The sequence below is a fragment of the Denticeps clupeoides genome, chromosome 11 (genome assembly GCF_900700375.1).
Source record: "Denticeps clupeoides chromosome 11, fDenClu1.1, whole genome shotgun sequence".
Lineage (NCBI taxonomy): Eukaryota > Metazoa > Chordata > Actinopteri > Clupeiformes > Denticipitidae > Denticeps > Denticeps clupeoides.
This window is the reverse complement of record NC_041717.1, coordinates 82,838-102,438: the sequence shown is the minus strand read 5'-3', so window position 1 is coordinate 102,438 and position 19,601 is coordinate 82,838. Positions and strand designations below refer to the sequence as shown.

General features: G+C 44.1%; 1 protein-coding gene across 6 annotated transcripts in view; it reads left to right on the top strand.

The window, feature by feature from the left end:
* Positions 1 to 19,601, top strand: part of gpat2 (glycerol-3-phosphate acyltransferase 2, mitochondrial) — a 67,956-nt gene that overhangs the window by 41,209 nt on the left and 7,146 nt on the right. For 5 of the 6 annotated variants that reach the window (XM_028997031.1, XM_028997025.1, XM_028997026.1 and 2 more), the window contains 4 exons: positions 1,716 to 1,834; positions 3,676 to 3,746; positions 14,480 to 14,744; positions 15,699 to 15,838. In XM_028997031.1, coding sequence (XP_028852864.1) covers positions 1,716 to 1,834; positions 3,676 to 3,746; positions 14,480 to 14,744; positions 15,699 to 15,838 — 595 coding nt within the window. The remainder of the gene's footprint in view (positions 1 to 1,715; positions 1,835 to 3,675; positions 3,747 to 14,479; positions 14,745 to 15,698; positions 15,839 to 19,601) is intronic. The other variant, XM_028997029.1, reaches the window with a different exon arrangement.

Genomic DNA, 19,601 nt, shown 5'->3' with positions numbered 1-19,601 from the left:
ACTTTACATTTACATTTACATTTACGGCATTTATCAGACGCTCTTATCCAGAGCGACTTACAATCAGTAGTTACAGGGACAGTCCCCCTGGAGCAACTTAGGGTTAAGTGTCTTGCTCAGGGACACAATGGTATTAAGTGGGGTTTGAACCTGTGACTCTGTAGTCTTCTGGTTCATAGGCAAGTGTGTTACCCACTAGGCTACTACCATCCAGCCTCTTATTGCTACTTGTCCCAACTTTTTTGGGATTTGTTGACATCGTGAAATTTTGATTGTATTTTTCCTTTAAAATCATACATTTACTTGGATTAAACCTTTGATCTGTCATCTACAGTCTATTACAAATAAAATATTGACATTTGCCATTTCCACATCATTGCATTCAGTTTTTATTCACAATTTGTTTAGTGTCCCAACTTTTTTGGAATCCAGTTTGTACATTATTTTATTGAAGTCTTGCACAATTTTGACACCCATTATACATTGAAATATTCGGTGAAATATTTTTGTCTGAATACTTAGAGTTGACAGAGCTTTATTGTGTACGTTTGTTTTAACAACTGAGACTAGTTTTCTGTGTCCCGTGCATCACATGGAAAGGTTTCAAACTGCCTGTATGGCTTTTGTCTTAACTTTATATTACCCAGTAGTACGGCACGACAAGTACTACATACATGTCACACTTGATCTGACCACTAATTATGGGGATAAAGTAACTTGTGTTATCAAAATGTCCCATGCATCACGTAGAGGATTGCCCTATGACCTTATTCCAAAATGAATAACAACTGCTCATGCTGTCAAGGCGACTCACCTGTCAATTACATCTTTTGATTTTTATAAATTCTTTGAATTAAGCATTTATAAAAAAAGAAACGATACAAATCAGAAAATTTAACAGGATTTGTTTGAATGTCAGAACTACATTACACTGCAGATGGACACACTCGCAGACACACACACATTTGCAGACGAACACATTCACAAACTCACTGACACACACACACTTACTCTCTCTCTCACTCCCTTTTTTCAGACACTTTTAATTGCAATTTAAAAATTTTAGTATGTTCACATGTTTCTGGCTCAGGCTCACTCTTATTTTTGAGGCTATGTTGCCTGCTACAGAAAACAGCCACTCAGATGGTATTGATGTGGCAGGGATGCAAAGGTAAGAAGTGAAGCGATTGTCGATTAATCGATGCATTGTTGCAGCCCTACATTTTATTTTGGAATAAGGAAACAAAATGTGGAACAATTTCTGCACTGTAATTAATATGAATTTAATATTACTATCAACACCTGATGTTCAACGGCTTCCCTACTACATTATGTATTTACATTAAGTATGTCTGTAAAAGACAACCGCTGTTATATGCCATTAAGATAACACGAAATTTTGACTCAATAGTAAAAGCTATCTCTGTGTACTGTTACAATTATGACATTTGTCCGATGCCCTTATCCAGACTGAATTACAATTAGTAGTTACAGGGACAGTCCCCTAGAAGACAGTCAGTATAGTAAGTGGTGTTTATAGTTCTGACCTTATGATCTTCTGGGTCATAAGCAGCTGTCTAACCCACTATGCTACTACCACCCTGTCATGAGTTTTATTTGCATGGATCTCATTAATGAGTATGGTGAGTCAGCCTCAATGCATTTGCTGATCTACTGTTTGCATGTATGATTAAAAGAAAAGTGTATTTTTCCAGGACTGACGCTGTGTTTGGGCAGAAGAGTGTTTCCTCTCTCCTGCCCTCTTCCTGGATGCCAGGACTACAACCAGAAGAGAGGAATATCTCCATTGCCCTTATGCTACACCTCCTGTATTGTGAGTCTCAGAGAACCAAATTCTTTAATACTGTGGTTAATAAGGGTCTTTACTTGGCTATAAATTTTCATCCAATGAGACATAACAGTGAATGGGAAATATGTAACTCCTTTGGTGTGATGCCTTTGAGGTCCAGTTTTAGATAAAATGCTTTCCTTCACAGGGCTATTTTTACATTTGATAGTTTATTGTTTCAGAGCTCAACCCTTTAGTTTAACTTGAGATTTTAACAGTCAGTATTTTTTCAATATGTAATAATAATAATATTTTTACACAGTAGTAGGATAAGTCAAGGCCTACAATGAAGTATGATTCATTGTTGCATCACGATGCAGACATGCACAGATGTCATTGTGATACAGAACATAAAACAGCGCATGGTTAATAGAATGGAATCTGACCTCTCCGTCACCCTCTCTGGCCCAGTTGACACAAGAACACTTTTTCTAAAATGCATTGTCGACTTCTAAAAAAAACCTGCATCCACTCAGGAGCGTTTTCTGAAATGTTGTCATCAGAGAACAGCCCAAATGTTTTTTTAATAGATACAAAGATTGAGCCATTTTGAAGAATCCAAGCATATAAAAAAACATATTTTTACCTTCTTGGCTGCTTTGTTCACTATTGTCATAATCAAAAGCTGCTTCATGAGATGCTTGTTAACATGAGTGAATTATGAGAAAGTGTTAAGCCTCCAGTACTGCTCGCCTGGTCCCTCCATCTCTGAAGGTAAAAGGAAAACACTCATCTAGACTCTTCTCCGTCTTGGCCCCTCGGTGGTGGAATGAACTTCCCCTCGAGGTCAGAACAGCTCAGTCACTGAGCACCTTCAAACGGCAGCTCAAGACCTTCCTCTTTAAAGAATATTTAGATTAAATTGTAATTTTCTTGTTGTCGAACTTTGTGTACAGAATCTACAACAGAGTGAATAAAATAGATGTATTCATAGTTGGGGTCCTAGTGAACCGGAATTGATCTCTTCATCGATGGTAACTTGAAAGCACGTTGTAAGTCGCTCTGGATAAGGGCGTCTGACAAATGCTGTAAATGTAAATGTAAATGTTAAGCATAAACCTTCAGGACTGTTGGAAATCGTTTTTGTTGTCTAAGACATGGGTGTGAAATGGATAAGAGGTTGCCTAGTGGGTGAGGAAGCAGGCCCGTAATCAGAAGGTTGTGCCACTGAGGTGTACTGTCCACACACACTGATCCTCAAGCGCCTTTCATGGCTGCCCACTGCTTACTAAGGGTGATGGGTTAAAAACGGAGGACACGTTTCACGGTGAGCTGTGCTACAGTGTTTTACAATGGCAATTTAAAAAGCTCCCTCCCACGCAAATGCCCTGTTATTTGAGTCCTTTGTTTTTATAATGTAAGAAATGCAAGACCCCAAAGTTTTGACTGGTAGTGTATGTTTTTGCCCTTAATTATAATAAAATATTAATGCATAAAATTTAAGTAAGATGCATTAATAATTGTTCAATCACATTGCATATCTCTGAACCAAGTGTCAAGAGATTCCTACTCTCAAGTTCTATTGCATATTATAGAGCAGTTTGTTCTGACACCGTATTCTGATTTTCTGGGAGTAATAGTATCTCATTAACTAGTTACATTAATATAGTATCTCTTTAGCTACCATTTTAAATAACCATACATGTCTTGTAATAAATTAAGGAAATTGTGGGATCATCACAATCATCCACTCCAGGTTCATTGATCATCAAGTATCAACACTGATGTGATATTGGATCACTGATCCCCACAGATCACCAGTGATAAGGTCAAATTGCGCAGTTGTTTTGCTTTGATTTCTCTTTTTCTCTCTCTCTTTCTTGCAGCAACAACATCATGCATGGCTGTTATGTCAACACACCTGCTTTCCAGTCTGATGCTCCACAAGCATAGAAAGGTATGAGCACATTCCAGGGCCAGAGTGGGACTAATTTTCAGGCCTGGAGGTTCATGCCTCAGACATTTACAGCATTTATCAGATGCCCCTATCCAGAGCGACTGTCAATCAGTAGTTACAGGGACAGTCCCCCTGGAGCAAATTAGGGTTAGGTGTCTTGCTCAGGGACTCAATGGTAGTAAGTGAGATTTTAACCTGGGTCTTCTGGTTTATAGGCAAGTGTGTTACCCCTAGGCTACTACCACTAAACAATGGTTTGCTGGCAAAGTTCACCATCTTGCCTTACCCGTTTCATTGCCCTCAATTGATATTACAAACTGTTAGCTTGTTTTAATGAAAATGTTGGCAATTTTTACACATTTAGCCATATCTGTTTCCAGATCTTTGCTCTTTTTTTATTCTAACCTTCCCTGTGCCACCCTAGCTTTTTCTACTTTCCATATTTCAAACACCTCTGACACCTTAGTAAAGTTAGCAGTGAGTCCTGTATTTGACAGATATTCATAAAATTTCTCTCTTACTCATTAAACAAAAACTGCTGTAGCTGATTGTGAAAATGCTGAACAGTGTTGCCAGATCCTAAATGCAAATGTATTTTGAGAAAAATTATCGCACACACCCATACACATCACCATACACATCAGGACCAGTCATGGAGCTGCTGAAGGTGATGCCTCAATGTGAGAGGAGCTGAACCATTTCTTTGCCTGCTTTGAGGAGAGGCAACCAGACGCAGCTCTTCCAAACGCAGCAGTAGCTCACATCAACTTCACCCCCACCCTTAGGGAGTAGGAAATGGAGTTGAGACACTTGCGCCAGGCAGCAGGTCCTCATGGCATTCCTGGACGTGTGTCCATGATAGCTAGAGGCTTTAACCACCCAGTACAACTGGGGTCTTTCTCCCATTCATTTCTGTAAGTCTGATGCCAATATCACTTTTTGTATATTCCGTAGCTGCAACTCCGCCAATGAAAATCCACGCTTAAATCACTATTCATTGTTTACTTTATGCGTCACCATGTGTTACATTGTGCATTGATTGGCTCTAAAGTCACAAGTTAGACAACTGCACATAAACAAACCAAGTATGTCTGCGCAGGCCGATGAAAACTGAGATCTGTACCTTGTCATGCTAATGGAATAATTGAAATGAAGATGTAAAATGATTGTACATTATGGGATTTTTGGAATTACTGATCGTACATTGTACAGAGGATAAAATTATGGTACAAATATGATAATTATCATACAGTGTCTGGCAACACTGATTCTAAACAATACAGCCACTCTTCTGCTTGCTGCGCTATGACAGTATGTGACGTAACCCTATTATGTTCAGCTTTCAAAAGTGTGAAAGTGCATGAAGTACATGGATTTGACCCCAAGCTGGTAGGCACTATATTAATGTACAGGGTGGACCATTTATATGGATACACCTTAATATAGTGGGAATGGTTGATGACATCGAACACAGTGGTTAGATGGCCGACTTCAAAATGGCCACTATGGTCACCACCCACCTTGAAAAGTTTGCCCCCTCACATATACTAATGTGCCACAAACAGGACGTTAATATCACCAATCATTCCCATTTTATTAAGGTGTATCCATATAAATGGCCCACCCTGTATATTAAATCATTCCCTGTCTTTCCATTTGAAAGTTTTATTTTGGAACGTTGGATACTGTCATAAGACACAGCGAGCGCCTTACATCGGAAGATTGGCTGTATTATTTAGCATTTTCACAATAAATTTCACAATAAATTGTGAAAATTCGGCATCAATTTAAAAACTAAAATTTGTGTGTAAATTCACAGACATACATGACTTTGTAAATGTAGTGATTTCTAGGGTTACTTTAACACTAGAAGTCCCAGAGATTAGTCATTTGGCTTTTCTACCTATAAAACCCACAGGATAGTCAATTGACTAGAAGACTTTTAACTAATATCCTTAATCACCTGTGAACAGATGCTTTTGTCATGTAAACAAGGCGAGGCCATGCTTAGCCACTTCAAGGACACTTTGTTACTTTGTTGAAGAGATTTGTTGAAAAAATAAACAACAAACCAACCATTTGTACAAATATTTACAAATAATAATAAAAAGTGAGTGAGTACATTTCAGCAATCACTCACAATCTTGGAACTGCCATGGCATCTCCCGTCTGCACTTACCACATGTGTATCTGGAGCAGTGAACACATCGCACAGTGGCATGATTGTTCTTGCACTGGTGTTTGACCTGGCACGTGGCTCTTTTTCCAGGGCTAGGTGGGAGGACATTGCAAATGTACTTGGATTTTAGGTCACAAGTCACCCAAAACTTGATCCCAAACTTATCAGGTTTAGTTGCAATATACTGCAGGAAATAGCAGCGAGTCTTTGACGGGAAGAGCTGTTCATCAATGGTGATATGTAGACCAGGGTTGTAGGACGTGATGCAGTTGGTGACAAATGATCCCCACACACTGGAAATTGCAGCAAACTTATCAGTCTTTGCTCGATCACTACGGGTGGACCTGTCATCAAAGCGTAGGTGTCACATGATGCCTTGGAAGCGATTTCGCGGCATAGTTCCAGGGCCATGAACCAATGAGCATGCTCCGTTTGCTGTGCATGTTGGATAGTCCATTCTTGAATGCTACGAAGCATGTCAAGAGTGATGAAACACAGGAAGCTCTGAAGGCGACTTGAGATACTTCTTCTGGCCTTAGCCGTTGGCTCTCTATCTGCGGTGTAAGGGAGCAACTTTTAGCAGCCGATTTTTGGCCCAGCCTCCTGTGGAGAGGCCATCAGCTCTATTGTCCTCCTGCTTTTGTTGTGCAAAAACACTAGTTACCTGTGAACCCAGGCATATTTGCATTTCTTTACCCACACCACTGCTTCAAGACAGGCCAAAGCTACAGTATGTGTGTGACATTGAAACATTCACAAAATATAGAAACACAAGTGCATTTTATTATTAAAAAATAGTCTGAAAATAGAATGAAAAGTTGCTAATAGAATGAAATGAATAGAATGAAAATGAAAAAATAAAATGCTCACACATCAGTCACCAATGAATATTGTATGATCTCTACAATGGTTACTGGGTCTGCAAACATGTCACGACTACGGACTTACGGGGGAAGGAAGCGCAGAGGTCTGACATGTTGGGAAGGGGTTTTTATTAACAAATAAACAATAAAAAAATACAAATAAACAATGGCGCGGTGGCCGAAAACAATTTAACTTAAATTACGAACATAAACTAACCCATAGGCGTGTGGCGATTGCCAGAACTCAAAACACTTGAAACTAGATCAGGTCAAGTTCGTGCAGAGAGTTCACAAAAATGCCAGAGACCCAGAAAGGGCGGAAACTTCCGGCATTTATGGGGCGTCAGGATTGGAGTCAGGTGTGGAGCACAGCTGCAGGCAATCCTGACAGAGCCCCCCCCTCCAAGGGCTACGTCCTCGGAGCCCCAACAGTACCATCAGTGGAGGCGGCGGGGCGGACGGCGGCAACCACAGGGCTCCTGCCCTGCTGTATCCTCCCTTGGAGGACCCGGTCCCCTCGGGCTGGGCTCCCCCGGCGTGGTGAGGCGTGGCGGCCCCCTGGTCCCTCGGCCTGGCTCCCCTGCGTGGTCAGGCGTGGCGCCCCGGTCCCTCGGCCTGGCTCCCGGCGTGGTCAGGCGTGGCGGCCCGGTCCATCGGCCTGTGCTCCCCGGCGTGGTCAGGCGTGGCGGCCCCGGTCCCTCGGCCTGGCTCCCCGGCGTGGTCAGGGCGTGGCGGCCCCGGTCCCTCGGCCTGGCTCCCCGGCGTGTCAGGCGTGGCGGGCCCCGGTCCCTCGGCCTGGCTCCCCGGCGTGGTCAGGCGTGGCGGCCCCGGACCCTCGGCCTGGCTCCCCGGCGTGGTCAGGCGTGGCGGCCCCGGGACCCTCGGCCTGGCTCCCCCGGCGTGGTCCCGCATGGCGGCCCCGGACCCTCGGCCCTGGCTCCCCGGCGTGGTCCCGCATGGCGGCCCCGGACTCTCGTACCTGCACACAATATCAGGGCCGATCCATCTGGGTATGTGTGGGCCCTGTCTCCACACGTCCCCTCTGACCACGTCTTGTGTCACCCCCTGCACCGCGCAGGGAGATTGTCCCAGAGCCTCCGGCGACTGTTCCAGGCACCCCAGGCTGGTGCCTTCTGGGACTATGCAGCCCCTCTCGCTGCACGGCCCTGGTGCCAAGGGGGGGGCATTGCCAGACCATCCGGCTAGCCCCTTCTGCGTCCGTTGGGACAAGCAGGCCCTCTTCCTGTCTGTCCCAGCTGGGTCCTCATGCCTACCCGGGGGCTCTATGGCGCTCCACCCCTCTGGAGGCGGACACAGGCCCATGCTTGGCCAGTCCTCCTTACCGGCTACCGGAGGACCCAGCTCCATCGCTTCCCCACCTCCCCTCCCCTCAGGAGGAATCCCCAACCCGAACTGCACCCCCCCAAAAAATTCTTTGGGGGAGCACCCCCCCCGGCTGGACTTAGGGGTACCTTGGGTCTTGTCCACCTCGCCTTGGACCAGCACATTCGGGTCAGGAACCTCCTCCCTGGGGTTCGGCTCCGCGGCTGGGTCGCCATCTGGTGGACACAAAGAGGGGAAGTGGGGGCGACATACGGACACTAATGCCACGCACACACACACAGACAGAGACAGACAGAAGAGAGGGTCGTCTAGTTCCCTCTCTGAGCACTCCGGGACCTCCTCAGGGGGCACAGCCAGGATCTCGGGAGGCGCGACCTTCTCGTCGCCCGCCAGTGCTTGGTCTTCTTGCCCCGGATCCTGACTGGTACTGGATGTGGTGGAGGGGCAGAGTTCGATCCCTGGCTCAGGCCGATCAAACTCCGCCCTCAGTCTCTGCTGGAAGTCCCGAAAACTGCTGTCTGTCTCTCCCTGCTGCCAGAGGGCTGCACTCCAGCCCCATGCTGACCCAAGCAGACACGAGAGGATGGTGGTGGTCTTATCAGTGTCTGCTGCCCCACTGAAGGGTCCCGGGACAATTGGGCTGTCCCACACGGGGCTGGGCTCATGGGTGGAGATGGTGGTAGGTGTGTGGTGTGGAGGGGGGTGGACGTCTTCTCCAGCAGGTGTGGGCGCTGGTGCTGCGCTGCCATTTCGCTGGGGAACATCCGGGCAGAGGGAAGGCGGGTCGGCGACTGGAGCAGGAATGGAGGATTCCCTGCGAGGCAGTCCCGGCAGCGCAGTTGCTGGCTGGCGACCTCCCGTCGCCCTCTTCCACCAGCTTTCCTCACACTGCTGGGAGGGACGTGGGTCTCCACGGACCTCGTGACGATCCAGGATGGGCGCGATGGGCGGAGCCATCCTGGCACCGACTGCCCTAACGGCGTCATCCTGGTCGTCGTCCGTGTCAACCTCGCACCCCCGGAAGTCACATGGGTCATCACGGACGCCGCGATGATCTCGGACGCGCACGCTGGGCGGAGCCATCCCGGCAACGACCGCCCACCGAAAATCCACGTCATCATCGCTTTCGTCATCTGTGTCCTCCCACCGGTGACTCCGAGGGTCGTCCACCCTGCGGACATCCTGGACCCATGGCGCGATCAGCTCCCATGGGCAGTACTCTGGCCATTCGGGCTGGAGGCTGCCCACCTCCTCGCTGGAGGAACGCCGCCTTTGTCGCTTCTCACCCCCCTGGAAGTGACGTGGGTCCCCACGGACTTTGCGACGATCGCAGACTGGCGCGATGGGCGGAGCCCAACTCTCGTCTCCCGTGCTCTTGTCGTCGTCCGTGTCGTCCCAGTCCACGGGGAGCCTTGCCAGCAGAGCGCAGAGTTCTTGGCTCGACATGCCGAAGATCGTGGGGGTCGCATCTTCTGCGCTCGTTGCCCACGTCACTTCCTCGCTGCTGCCGACGCCAACGTCCTCGCTCCGCCCACTCACACGCCGACGTTGTCGCTTCCGGGTTTCGCGGAGTTTCCCGGGGGTGACGTCATCACGCGGCGCCGCGTACCATGGCTTCTCGGGGAGAAAACGCGCCACCAGAACGGGTGTCGCGTCTCTCCCCTGGCGTCCGCGTTCGCCGCGCCGGGCTGCGTCCTTCGCGGCGTTTCTTCTCCTCTGCTTTCCACCTCTGCGCTTTTGGGGGGGTCTCTGGCATTCTGTCACGACTACGGACTTACGGGGGAAGGAAGCGCAGAGGTCTGACATGTTGGGAAGGGTTTTTTATTAACAAATAAACAATAAAGAAATACAAATAAACAATAAAGAAATACAAATAAACAATGGCGCGGTGGCCGAAAACAATTTAACTTAAATTACGAACATAAACTAACCCGTAGGCGTGTGGCGATTGCCAGAACTCAAAACACTTGAAACTAGATCAGGTCAAGTTCGTGCAGAGAGTTCACAAAAATGCCAGAGACCCAGAAAGGGCGGAAACTTCCGGCATTTATGGGGCGTCAGGATTGGAGTCAGGTGTGGAGCACAGCTGCAGGCAATCCTGACAAAACACTGCAAACACAGACTTTGAAACAGACAGACAGACTGCGTGGGATAGTAACCACTGATATCATGAATTGGAACTGAGGGACTGAGATATTTTTTTTCAACTTTATTTATTTATTTGTTTATTATTATTTTTTATTTTATATTTTGCTATTTTATATGAGCAGGCAGAGGAGAGAGCAAACAAAAACAAAATTCACTTTTTGTTTTATAATTCAGTGATGATTCTGTACATGTTTATCAACCATGGACATTTGTGAACAAACATACATTTGAGTGGACAGTGTTCAAAAACACCAAACACTCCAATTTCAAACACTTCTTGGGGGGAAGGGGAGTGACACATTCCAATCGGTCAGCCATTTACAAATGAATGGGAGCCATTTGTCGGTGATTGAGTTGTTAGTTCCCAACCAAGGGGCCATTTGGCCTACCTCTGCTAGAGCTGGGGGGTCAGAAAAACCTGGGACTTCTAGTGTTAATGAGTAAGAGAAAATCCAGCAAAGATCTGTGAATGTCTGTCGAATACAGGACCCACTGCAAACTTGTACTCCTGTTGCACTGACGTGTTACGCAGAGGTTGAAAGAGGTCATTTTTACTTTTACTCAAGTATTGTACTTTGCTAAATTGGAAAACCTCCCGTTAATGAGTAAAACTAACGAAAAGCACAGTTTAAGGAATTGTGGATACTTTGCTTGATTTTGGCTTTATTTTTTGTTTTTTATTGTAATATTTGAGTTGGACCATACAACTCAGAATTTGGCAGTTTTGTGGCCAACTGTGCTTTTGGCAGTTTTATGGCCAATGTTTTATGGGGTGGTCTGAAAATAGTTTGAAAGTTGAATAAAAATAACTAGTGCTGGATTGGACTTATGACTAGTCCTTTTTCCATCAAGTTTTAATTTTAAATTTTAAATTAAGTACGTTTTTAAGTAGATTTTTAGATGAGTAGAATTTTTACTCGAGTACAATTTTTACTTGAGTAGAATTTAATCTAAATGTTTTATTAATATCTTTGTAATATCTACTTTTTTTTTTTTTTACATTTTTCCAGTACTTTTTCCATCTCTGTTGTTTTTTGGAAATTTTGGAAACAAATAACATGGTCCACTAAGTTTAATTAGGATATTTTGTTGATAAACAGAGACAAACAAAAAATAAGACATCCAAAATTGTATGCCCCCTGGCAATCTATAGTCAGTACCATACCCTTTCTGAGGCACAACTGACACCAATCTCTTAGTATAGTATTTTATTAAATTTACTAGATTGGCCCAGGTCTCCTGAGGGATTGGACATACACTTTGAACACTCACTACAGAGGTCTGGGCTCTGTGGGGTGACTCCAGGCACTTTGTTTTGGTCTTAAGGAACTATTGGACAATTTTTGATGAATGCTTTTGGTCATTGTTTTGTTTACAGACCCAGCAATGACCTAAGCCTAGACTAAGAGCAGATTTTTGCATATGTTGAAATGTGGGAACTGTGCTCTTAGCGTTGAAGGACTCTCCCTTTCTTCGCCAAACATAAGCAGCATCCATGTGTCAAAACAGTTTCAGTTTAGTCTCATCAGACAAAAGTACAGACCTATATCTACCTTAAAAATAGGTAGGCATAGTGGTTAAGGAAGTGGCCTGTAATCAGAAGGTTGCCAAAATAGGGCAGTGGTAGCCTAGCAGAAAAGGAAGCAGATTCGGTTACCGGTTCAAATCCTGAACTGCCAAGGTGCCAGTGAGCAAGGTACTGTCCCCACACACTGATCACTAAGGGTGATTGGTTAAATGGGTCAAGTTGGTTTGACATGGCGAGGAAGGAGATATGGAACAATGGTTGGACATTGGGAGGAAGAAGGACGCATACACACTGTTACGAGACAGTCTAGTCTAACAAGAGACTCCAGACACCAGTTGGCCATTTTAATTAACGAATATTACGTGACACATCAAACCCATGATCCCCTGGATCAGAAGAAGGTGGGTCAACAGGAGGGATGTGAGGAGGAGACACAGAGCCAGGAGGTAACAGCGACACAGGTGGAACTGAGACAGGGGAAACACCTACAATCACCAAAACCACGTCTTTTCTAGCTGACAATTCTAATTCTAACTTCTTTAAAAGTCTCGCTCTTCCATTTCCATCTCCAACTTATGAATTTGCAGCAACTTTTTGATTTCCTTCTCCCACAGAGCATGGCTGTCACGTTCAGATCTCCACTTGGCAGCTTCATATTGCATCTGATGTTCCCAAAAAGGATACTTGCGCATCTTTAATTCAATTTCATAGACTCTATCGGCTGCAGGCTCTGAAGACGCCTGACCCTTGGTCCATGCCACAATGACATTATACTGCTTTAAACAGAGATTCCCTGAACTTTTTATCCTTGCTCGTTAAGTCAATTGCGTAATTATCTGGAATTTACAACAAGTTCTCTTTTTTGCAATGCAACAGAAGTTTGTACGAGGGGCTCTGAATGAACTCGTCTGCCAACAACGTTACTAACCGTGTGTTTCAGACCAAGTGACACGAGCGAAATAATATGCAACACAAAAAAATTGTGCTGTGAACGGAGCCTTCTAAACCTTTCCTTCTTCACAGAGCATTACCAATTGAAGGTTCATGCCCCACCCAAATAAAATCCCCAAACACAAACCAACAAAACAACAAATGCGCTATAATGGAGGGATTACGAAAATACCTCTGGAGACACCTATATTCCCAGAGTTTCCAACAAACACCGAATGTGCGTCTTCCCAAGAAAATAAAGATGTCCCGGAGAGAAACAAAATGTCCCGGAGAGAGAATGAATCCTGGACAATTTTGTTACGAGCCAGTCTAGGGGTACGGCCCATAACAAAAGAAAAGACAAAAACATACTAAGACAAATTGAGAAATTTAACAAGTATTTTATTAACAAAAAAATAAATAAAGGAGCGGTTCTGCAGGTGGTGACCACAGACCACATTTCAGTGCCTATGCTTTCTGGCTGATGTTTTGGTAACTTTTGAATGCTTTCACTCTAGTAGTAGCAGTAAACTCCAAAACATGGAGTCTACAACCCACACAAGTGGCTCAGGTAGTGCAGCTCATCCAGGATGGCACATCAATGCGAGCTGCGGCAAGAAGGTTTACTGTGTCTGTCAGCGTAATGTTCAGAGCATGGAGGTGCTACCCGGAGACAGGCTAGTACATCAGGAGCTGTGGAGTAGGAGAGCAACAATACAGCAGCAATAGTCCCAGTCTGTCCGCCCACGGCTCTGCCCATTCAATCAATCAATTCCGGCAGGACACTCAGGATCTCCTGGATTACATCTCGAGATTATTGTGTCAATAGCATTGAGAGACCATCTGATCAAATCCATGATTTTCATTGTTTGCAGAGCAGGGCTGTGAGAGTCTCTCAAAGACAGTAGACAGGACAAGAGAAGCGAGCAGGGAAAATAAGGGAGGGAGAGCACATTCGCCTACATGGACATTAAGACCGAAGTCCTGCTAGTCAGAAACAGACTCCATGAGGGTGGTATGAGGGCCCAACGTCCATAGGTGGCAGTTGTGCTTACAGCCCAACACCATGCAGCATGTTTGGCATTTACCAGAGAACACCAAGATTTGCAAATTTGCCTTGTGCTCTTCACTAATGAAAGCAGGTTCACACTAAGCACATGACAGACGTGTATAGAGACACCGTGAACGTTCTGCTGCCTGCAACATCATCCAGCATGACAGGTTTGGCAGTGGGTCAGTAATGGTGAGGGGGGCCGCACAGCCCTCCATATGCTTGCTAGAGGTAGTCTGACTGCCATTAGGTACTGAGATGAGATCCTCAGACCCCTTGTGAGACAATATGCTGGAGCGGTTAGTTAATGCAAGACAATGCTAGACCTCATGTGGCTGGAGGGTGTCAGCAGTTCCTGCAAGATGAAGGCATAGATGATATGGACTGGTCAGTTCCCCAGACCTTAATCTAATTGAGCCCATTTGGTACATCATGTCTCACACCATCCACCAACGCCATGTTGCACCACAGACTGTCTAGGAGTTTTGTACAGTTGTGGTAGGAGATACTGATCCTCATTTTTTTTTTTTTTTTTAATGGAGATTACAAGTTGGATCAGCCTGTAGTGTGTTTTTCCACAATTTTGAGTGTCATTCCAAATCCTCACCAAAAAACTTGGTATATATGTGTGTGAGAAGGTGTTTGGGAGTGCCCTTGCAGTCTTTCACTCTTTCTTTCTTCTCTTTTCAGGGGGTGCGTTTGTCAGTCCTTTGTCGTGATATGGTCTGGCTGCTTGAAGAGGTTCTGTTCAGAGGCAGGGATGTGGGCTTTGCCGGCTCTCTGGTAGAAGTGATCTACCAGGCACTCCGCCTGCTATCCCCTTACTTGCTTCAGGCTTCATTGCCACCCAGAAATGACCCTTTAATGGTTCCACAGTCAAACCCCACTGCCCTTCTCACTTTGGCCCACCATTCATACATCATCACACATGCCTTCATACTTGAGGCTGTTGGAGGTAAGCTGTTTTAGACCCAACATGTCTGCATGATTTCTACCTGTAATGACATCACAATTTGTCATATTTATTTATAATCCCCAGAGATATACTGCTTTGGGGTTAAAGGTATAGTTTGTCTAGGTATATCATATGCACCAAAGTATTACGACATCCCTTAATTATTGAATTTAGTTGTTTCAATCAGACCCATTGTACAGGCGTATAAAATCTGGATATTCCATGGTCGAAAGTAAGTGTTATAATTGGCAAGTGGAAGCATTCGGGAAGAACTGCAAAATGTTGAAGACTAAAATTCAGAGTGTGGTCAGCAACTGCTAAGGTCAAAAGTTGCTAATGTTCTGTTGTTTCATAGCTGAAGTGTTTCAAACCTCCACTAGCATTAATGTAAACTCAAATCACGCTAGGTGGTATGTGTCAAAGTAACAGCCGTGTGAATGTAGGAACAATTCCTTGGACCACTTGAGGTAGGCCCTGAGCTTCTGAGATTCTTTGTGTCGAACAAACTCATGCATTTGCAAATTGGTTCTGATTCCAACACATAATTTGGCTGATTGAGTATAGTCACTGTTAGGCTGAAACCTTGTATCTCCAAATGCTCCAAAAATGTAGATTAACATTATTGGCAACGTATTTTTAATGCTATATTCAAATTATATTTTGAATTTTGTCTCTTCTGGTTTCATTTTGTGCCCCAAGCAGCCCATATCAAAATCCTGTCTGCCAACGGAATGATGGGTTTACAATAATAACTAAATATATACTAAATATAGTACAAATAACTAAAACATATTTAATTAGGCACTTTTTTAGTTTGATAGAATACATGGTCAGTGCCATTATTCAGACAGTTTGAAGATTCCGTTTTGAGCTTTATTCAAGCTTTATTTTCAACTGGTTTCAGTGATTAAACTCAGACAAGTGGGTGTTATTAGCTTGTGCATGATTTTACAGCTTCTGCTGTGTCTGCCATGCTGAGTGAGGTGGCCAGACGTGGAGGTACAGGAGAGATTGATGACCTGGTGCTCTGTCAAAAGGAGCTGACTGACAAAGCTACACAGCTGATATACCTGCTGCCTGCTGGCTATGTCCCGGTAAAAACCTATTCAGCACATTATGTTTTCATAAGATACTATTTACAAAATTTAGTTACACAATATAAATATATAAACAATATTCTGAGTCGTTTCTTAGTGGAGTGGAATACTTTACAAATTAAAGGTGCAAATAAAGCTTTCTTGAACCTTTGTGGACTTGCTAACAAATCTTGTTGTCAAGGCAACTGTACAATGACAATAAAAGGTCTTGAGCAATGGGTGTGATTTTGGGGCAAATATACAGTATCAAGAAAAAGTTAAATCATATTTGTCAGGTGGCTAGCCTGACGTCACTGTCAGTCTTTACATAAATGCAAAAAAAGGCCAAAGTTTCCCCACACTAATAAACACAAATCCAAATAATGAATAATTTGTTACATTTGTTAAATGTCTTGAAATAGATGGGCAAAATATGGGGGGGGAATAAGATTTGATATATTTCTAAATATATCTGAAAGTGAAAGTGAAGTGATTGTCACACGTGATACACAGCAGCACAGCACACAGTGAAATTTGTCCTCTGCATTTAACCCATCACCCTGAGTGAGCAGTGGGCAGCCATGACAGGCGCCCGGGGAGCAGTGTCTGGTGGTGCCTTGGCAGTGGTACCTTGGCAGATCGGGATTCGAACCAGCAACCTTCTGATTACAGGGCCGCTTCCTTAACCACTAGGCCACCACTGCACCACGATTGCAATCACAAATAAAAATCTATAAAAATACTATAATATTTTTTCTCTTCTGATACTGCATTGCTTTTTTTCTTTGTCATGAATGTCACAGATGTATCCATTCTCCAACTCTATACACACTAGGGGTAGTGGAAGTCTAGTGGGTGAGGAACCACACCTGTAAAAGGTTGCCGGTTCGAATCCCAAACTGCTGAGGTGCCACTGAGCAAAGCACCATCCCCCCACATTGATCCCCGGGTGCCTTTCATGGCTGCCCACTGCTCACCAAGGGCGATGGGTTAAAAGCAGAGGACAACAACAACAACATTTATTTCTTACTGTATGTAATAAATGAGACATACTGTATGTCTCAATGGGCTTTGACAAGTTGACACCCCCCACACTTGACCCTTCTGCACATAAGGAAAAACTGCACACAAAAAAAAAATAATAGAGAGAGAGATAAAAAAGAAAGGAAGAAACCTTGGGAAGGAGTGATACAGAGAGGGGCCCCCTTCCAGGGTAGAGTGGGTGTGGCGGGTTGTAAATAACTAAAAGTTTACTTAGGTACTGCGGTGCGAGACCATTTAGGGCTTTATCGATCAAAAGTAGGATTTTGTAGTCAATCCTAAATTTGATGGGTTACCATTGCAGTGATTGTAAGACTGGGGTGATGTGGTCAAATTTCCTAGTTTTAGTTGGAACTCTGGCTGCAGCATTCTGTACTAGCTGGAGTTTACTCATGCACCTACATGAACATCCAGACAGTAATGCATTGCAGTAATCTAACTTTGATTAAATAAATGCATGGACCAACTTTTCTGCATCGTGCATTGAAATTATATTTCTTATTTTTGCAATATCTCTAAGGTAAAATAATGCTATCCTTGTGACATTATTTACATCAATGATAACACCTAGATACTTTACTTCAGTACTTGGTGAGATAGAAAGGCTATCCAGAGTTATGTAGTCAGCCAGCTCATGTCTGGCTGCTTGAGACCCAATTTCGAGAGCTTTCGTCTTATCGGGGTTTAATAGAAGAAAGTTGGTGAGCATCCACTGTCTAATGTCCTTCAGACAATTCTCTATTCTGTTCAGCTGCTGCCTCTCATCTGGCATTGCTGATAGATACAACTGTGTGTCGTCAGCGTAGCAATTAAAGCTAATACTGTGTTTGCGGATGATGTCACCTAAAGGTAACATGTATAGTGAAAACAGAACCAGACCTAGGACAGAACCTTGTGGAACATCAAACTCTACTTTACTATGTGAAGACGAATCACCATTGGTGTCCACAAACTGATACCGATCGGCCAGATATGATCTGAACCATACAAGGGCTGTTAACCCCAACAACATTCTCTAACCTGGCAAGGAGAATAGCGTGATCAATAGTGTCAAACTCTGCACTCAGGTCAAGCAGGACAAGCAGCGAGATGCGTCCCTGATCAGAGGCCAACAGCAGGTCATTAGCCACTTTAACCTGTGCTGTCTCAGTGCTATGATGAGGTCTAAATCCCGATTCATATATTTCATGGACATTGTTAATGTCTAGGTATGCGCTCAGCTGCTGGGCTACGACTTTTTCTACAATTTTTGATATAAACGGAAGGTTGGAAATCGACTGTGATCAAGATCAGGCTTTTTAATCAGGGGCCTGATGACTGCTACCTTGAACGAAGTGACCGGTGCTAAGCGACGAGTTAATAATTTTGAGGATAGGATTTATAATATCGGGTGCTACTTGTTTAAGGAACCTTGTAGGAAGAGGATCCAAAGCGCAAGTACATTGATTTCATTAGTTTAATTAGTTCATGCTCTTTAATAAGGTTGAACCATTGTAATCAGTTGTCAGCTATTTGAATATTATTTTCCATAGAAATATCGACAGAGGATTGTGCTTCTAATCTTGTCTCTATTCGTAACTATTTTAGTATTAAAGAAATTCATAAAATCGTCGCTACTATGATGATATTGAATGGTAGTATCCGTTTTTGTCTTATTCCTGGTTATCTGGGATTATTTTTGTTTTTGTCTATTAACGAGGAGAGCTACGTCGATCGAGCCACATTAAGAGCCTTCTTATAGTTAAGGAGACTCTCCTTCCATGCTATTCGGAATACGTTCAATTTACTTCAATGCCATTTATGTTCTAATTTCCTCCTTCCTAATTTAACTCCACTGAGTCTAGTATAGATAGGAATGCTGTTCTTAGCGAGTCTTTTAGTTTATCACAGTGGATGTTAAAGTCACCGACAATTAGGACTTTATCCACAGATATAGCCAGGTTAGAAACAAAGTCTGCAAATTCACTAAGAAACTCAGGAGTAAGGTCCAGGGGGGTCTATAAATTATAATCAATGGAATGAACGTTCAGAGGGAATGATAGTAACGTTCAGAGGGAATGGTTAATAAGTTGCTGAAACAGACACCCCGCCCAGCCTGGGGAACAGACACAGTGTCAGCATATTTATGAGTTGTATTAATAATGTTTTTTTTTAATAGAGCGAGGTAAAGACACAGTGTCAATAGTGTACACGCTGGATGGCGGCTCTATGCAAATGGAAGATGCCAGTCTGTCTGCTGCCTGGTCTCGGCTCTGGCGAGTCAGATTCGTTGTTTGGTTCTAAGACTATGAGCCAGATTGAGTGGCGCCCACCCAGTTGGGGTGGATGCCATCTTGCCCAAAAGACCAGGCTTCCCCCAAAATGTTGTCCAGTTATTAATAAAGCCCACTTAATTTTTTGGACACCACTCCGACGACCAGCGATTTATGTCAATGAGCCTGCTACAGGCGTCGTTGCTACACCGAAACTACAGTAATGGGCCAGAGCATATTATTTTATCTGACATTGTTTTAGCCAGTTGGTTTTTATCCAACAAGCATCTCTATAAAATTATCTTTAGTTATTGTTAGTGCCAAATGAATCGCTATACTAGAATATCTACGGTTATTTTTGCCAGCATTTTTAAATTTGCGCGGATGTCGGGCAAGAAAACACAAGATTTTATTGGCTGGTGCCGCTATCCTCACGTTTCTAACTGTGGAGTCGCCAATGACTAGAGCCGGTGGTTTGTATTTCATTG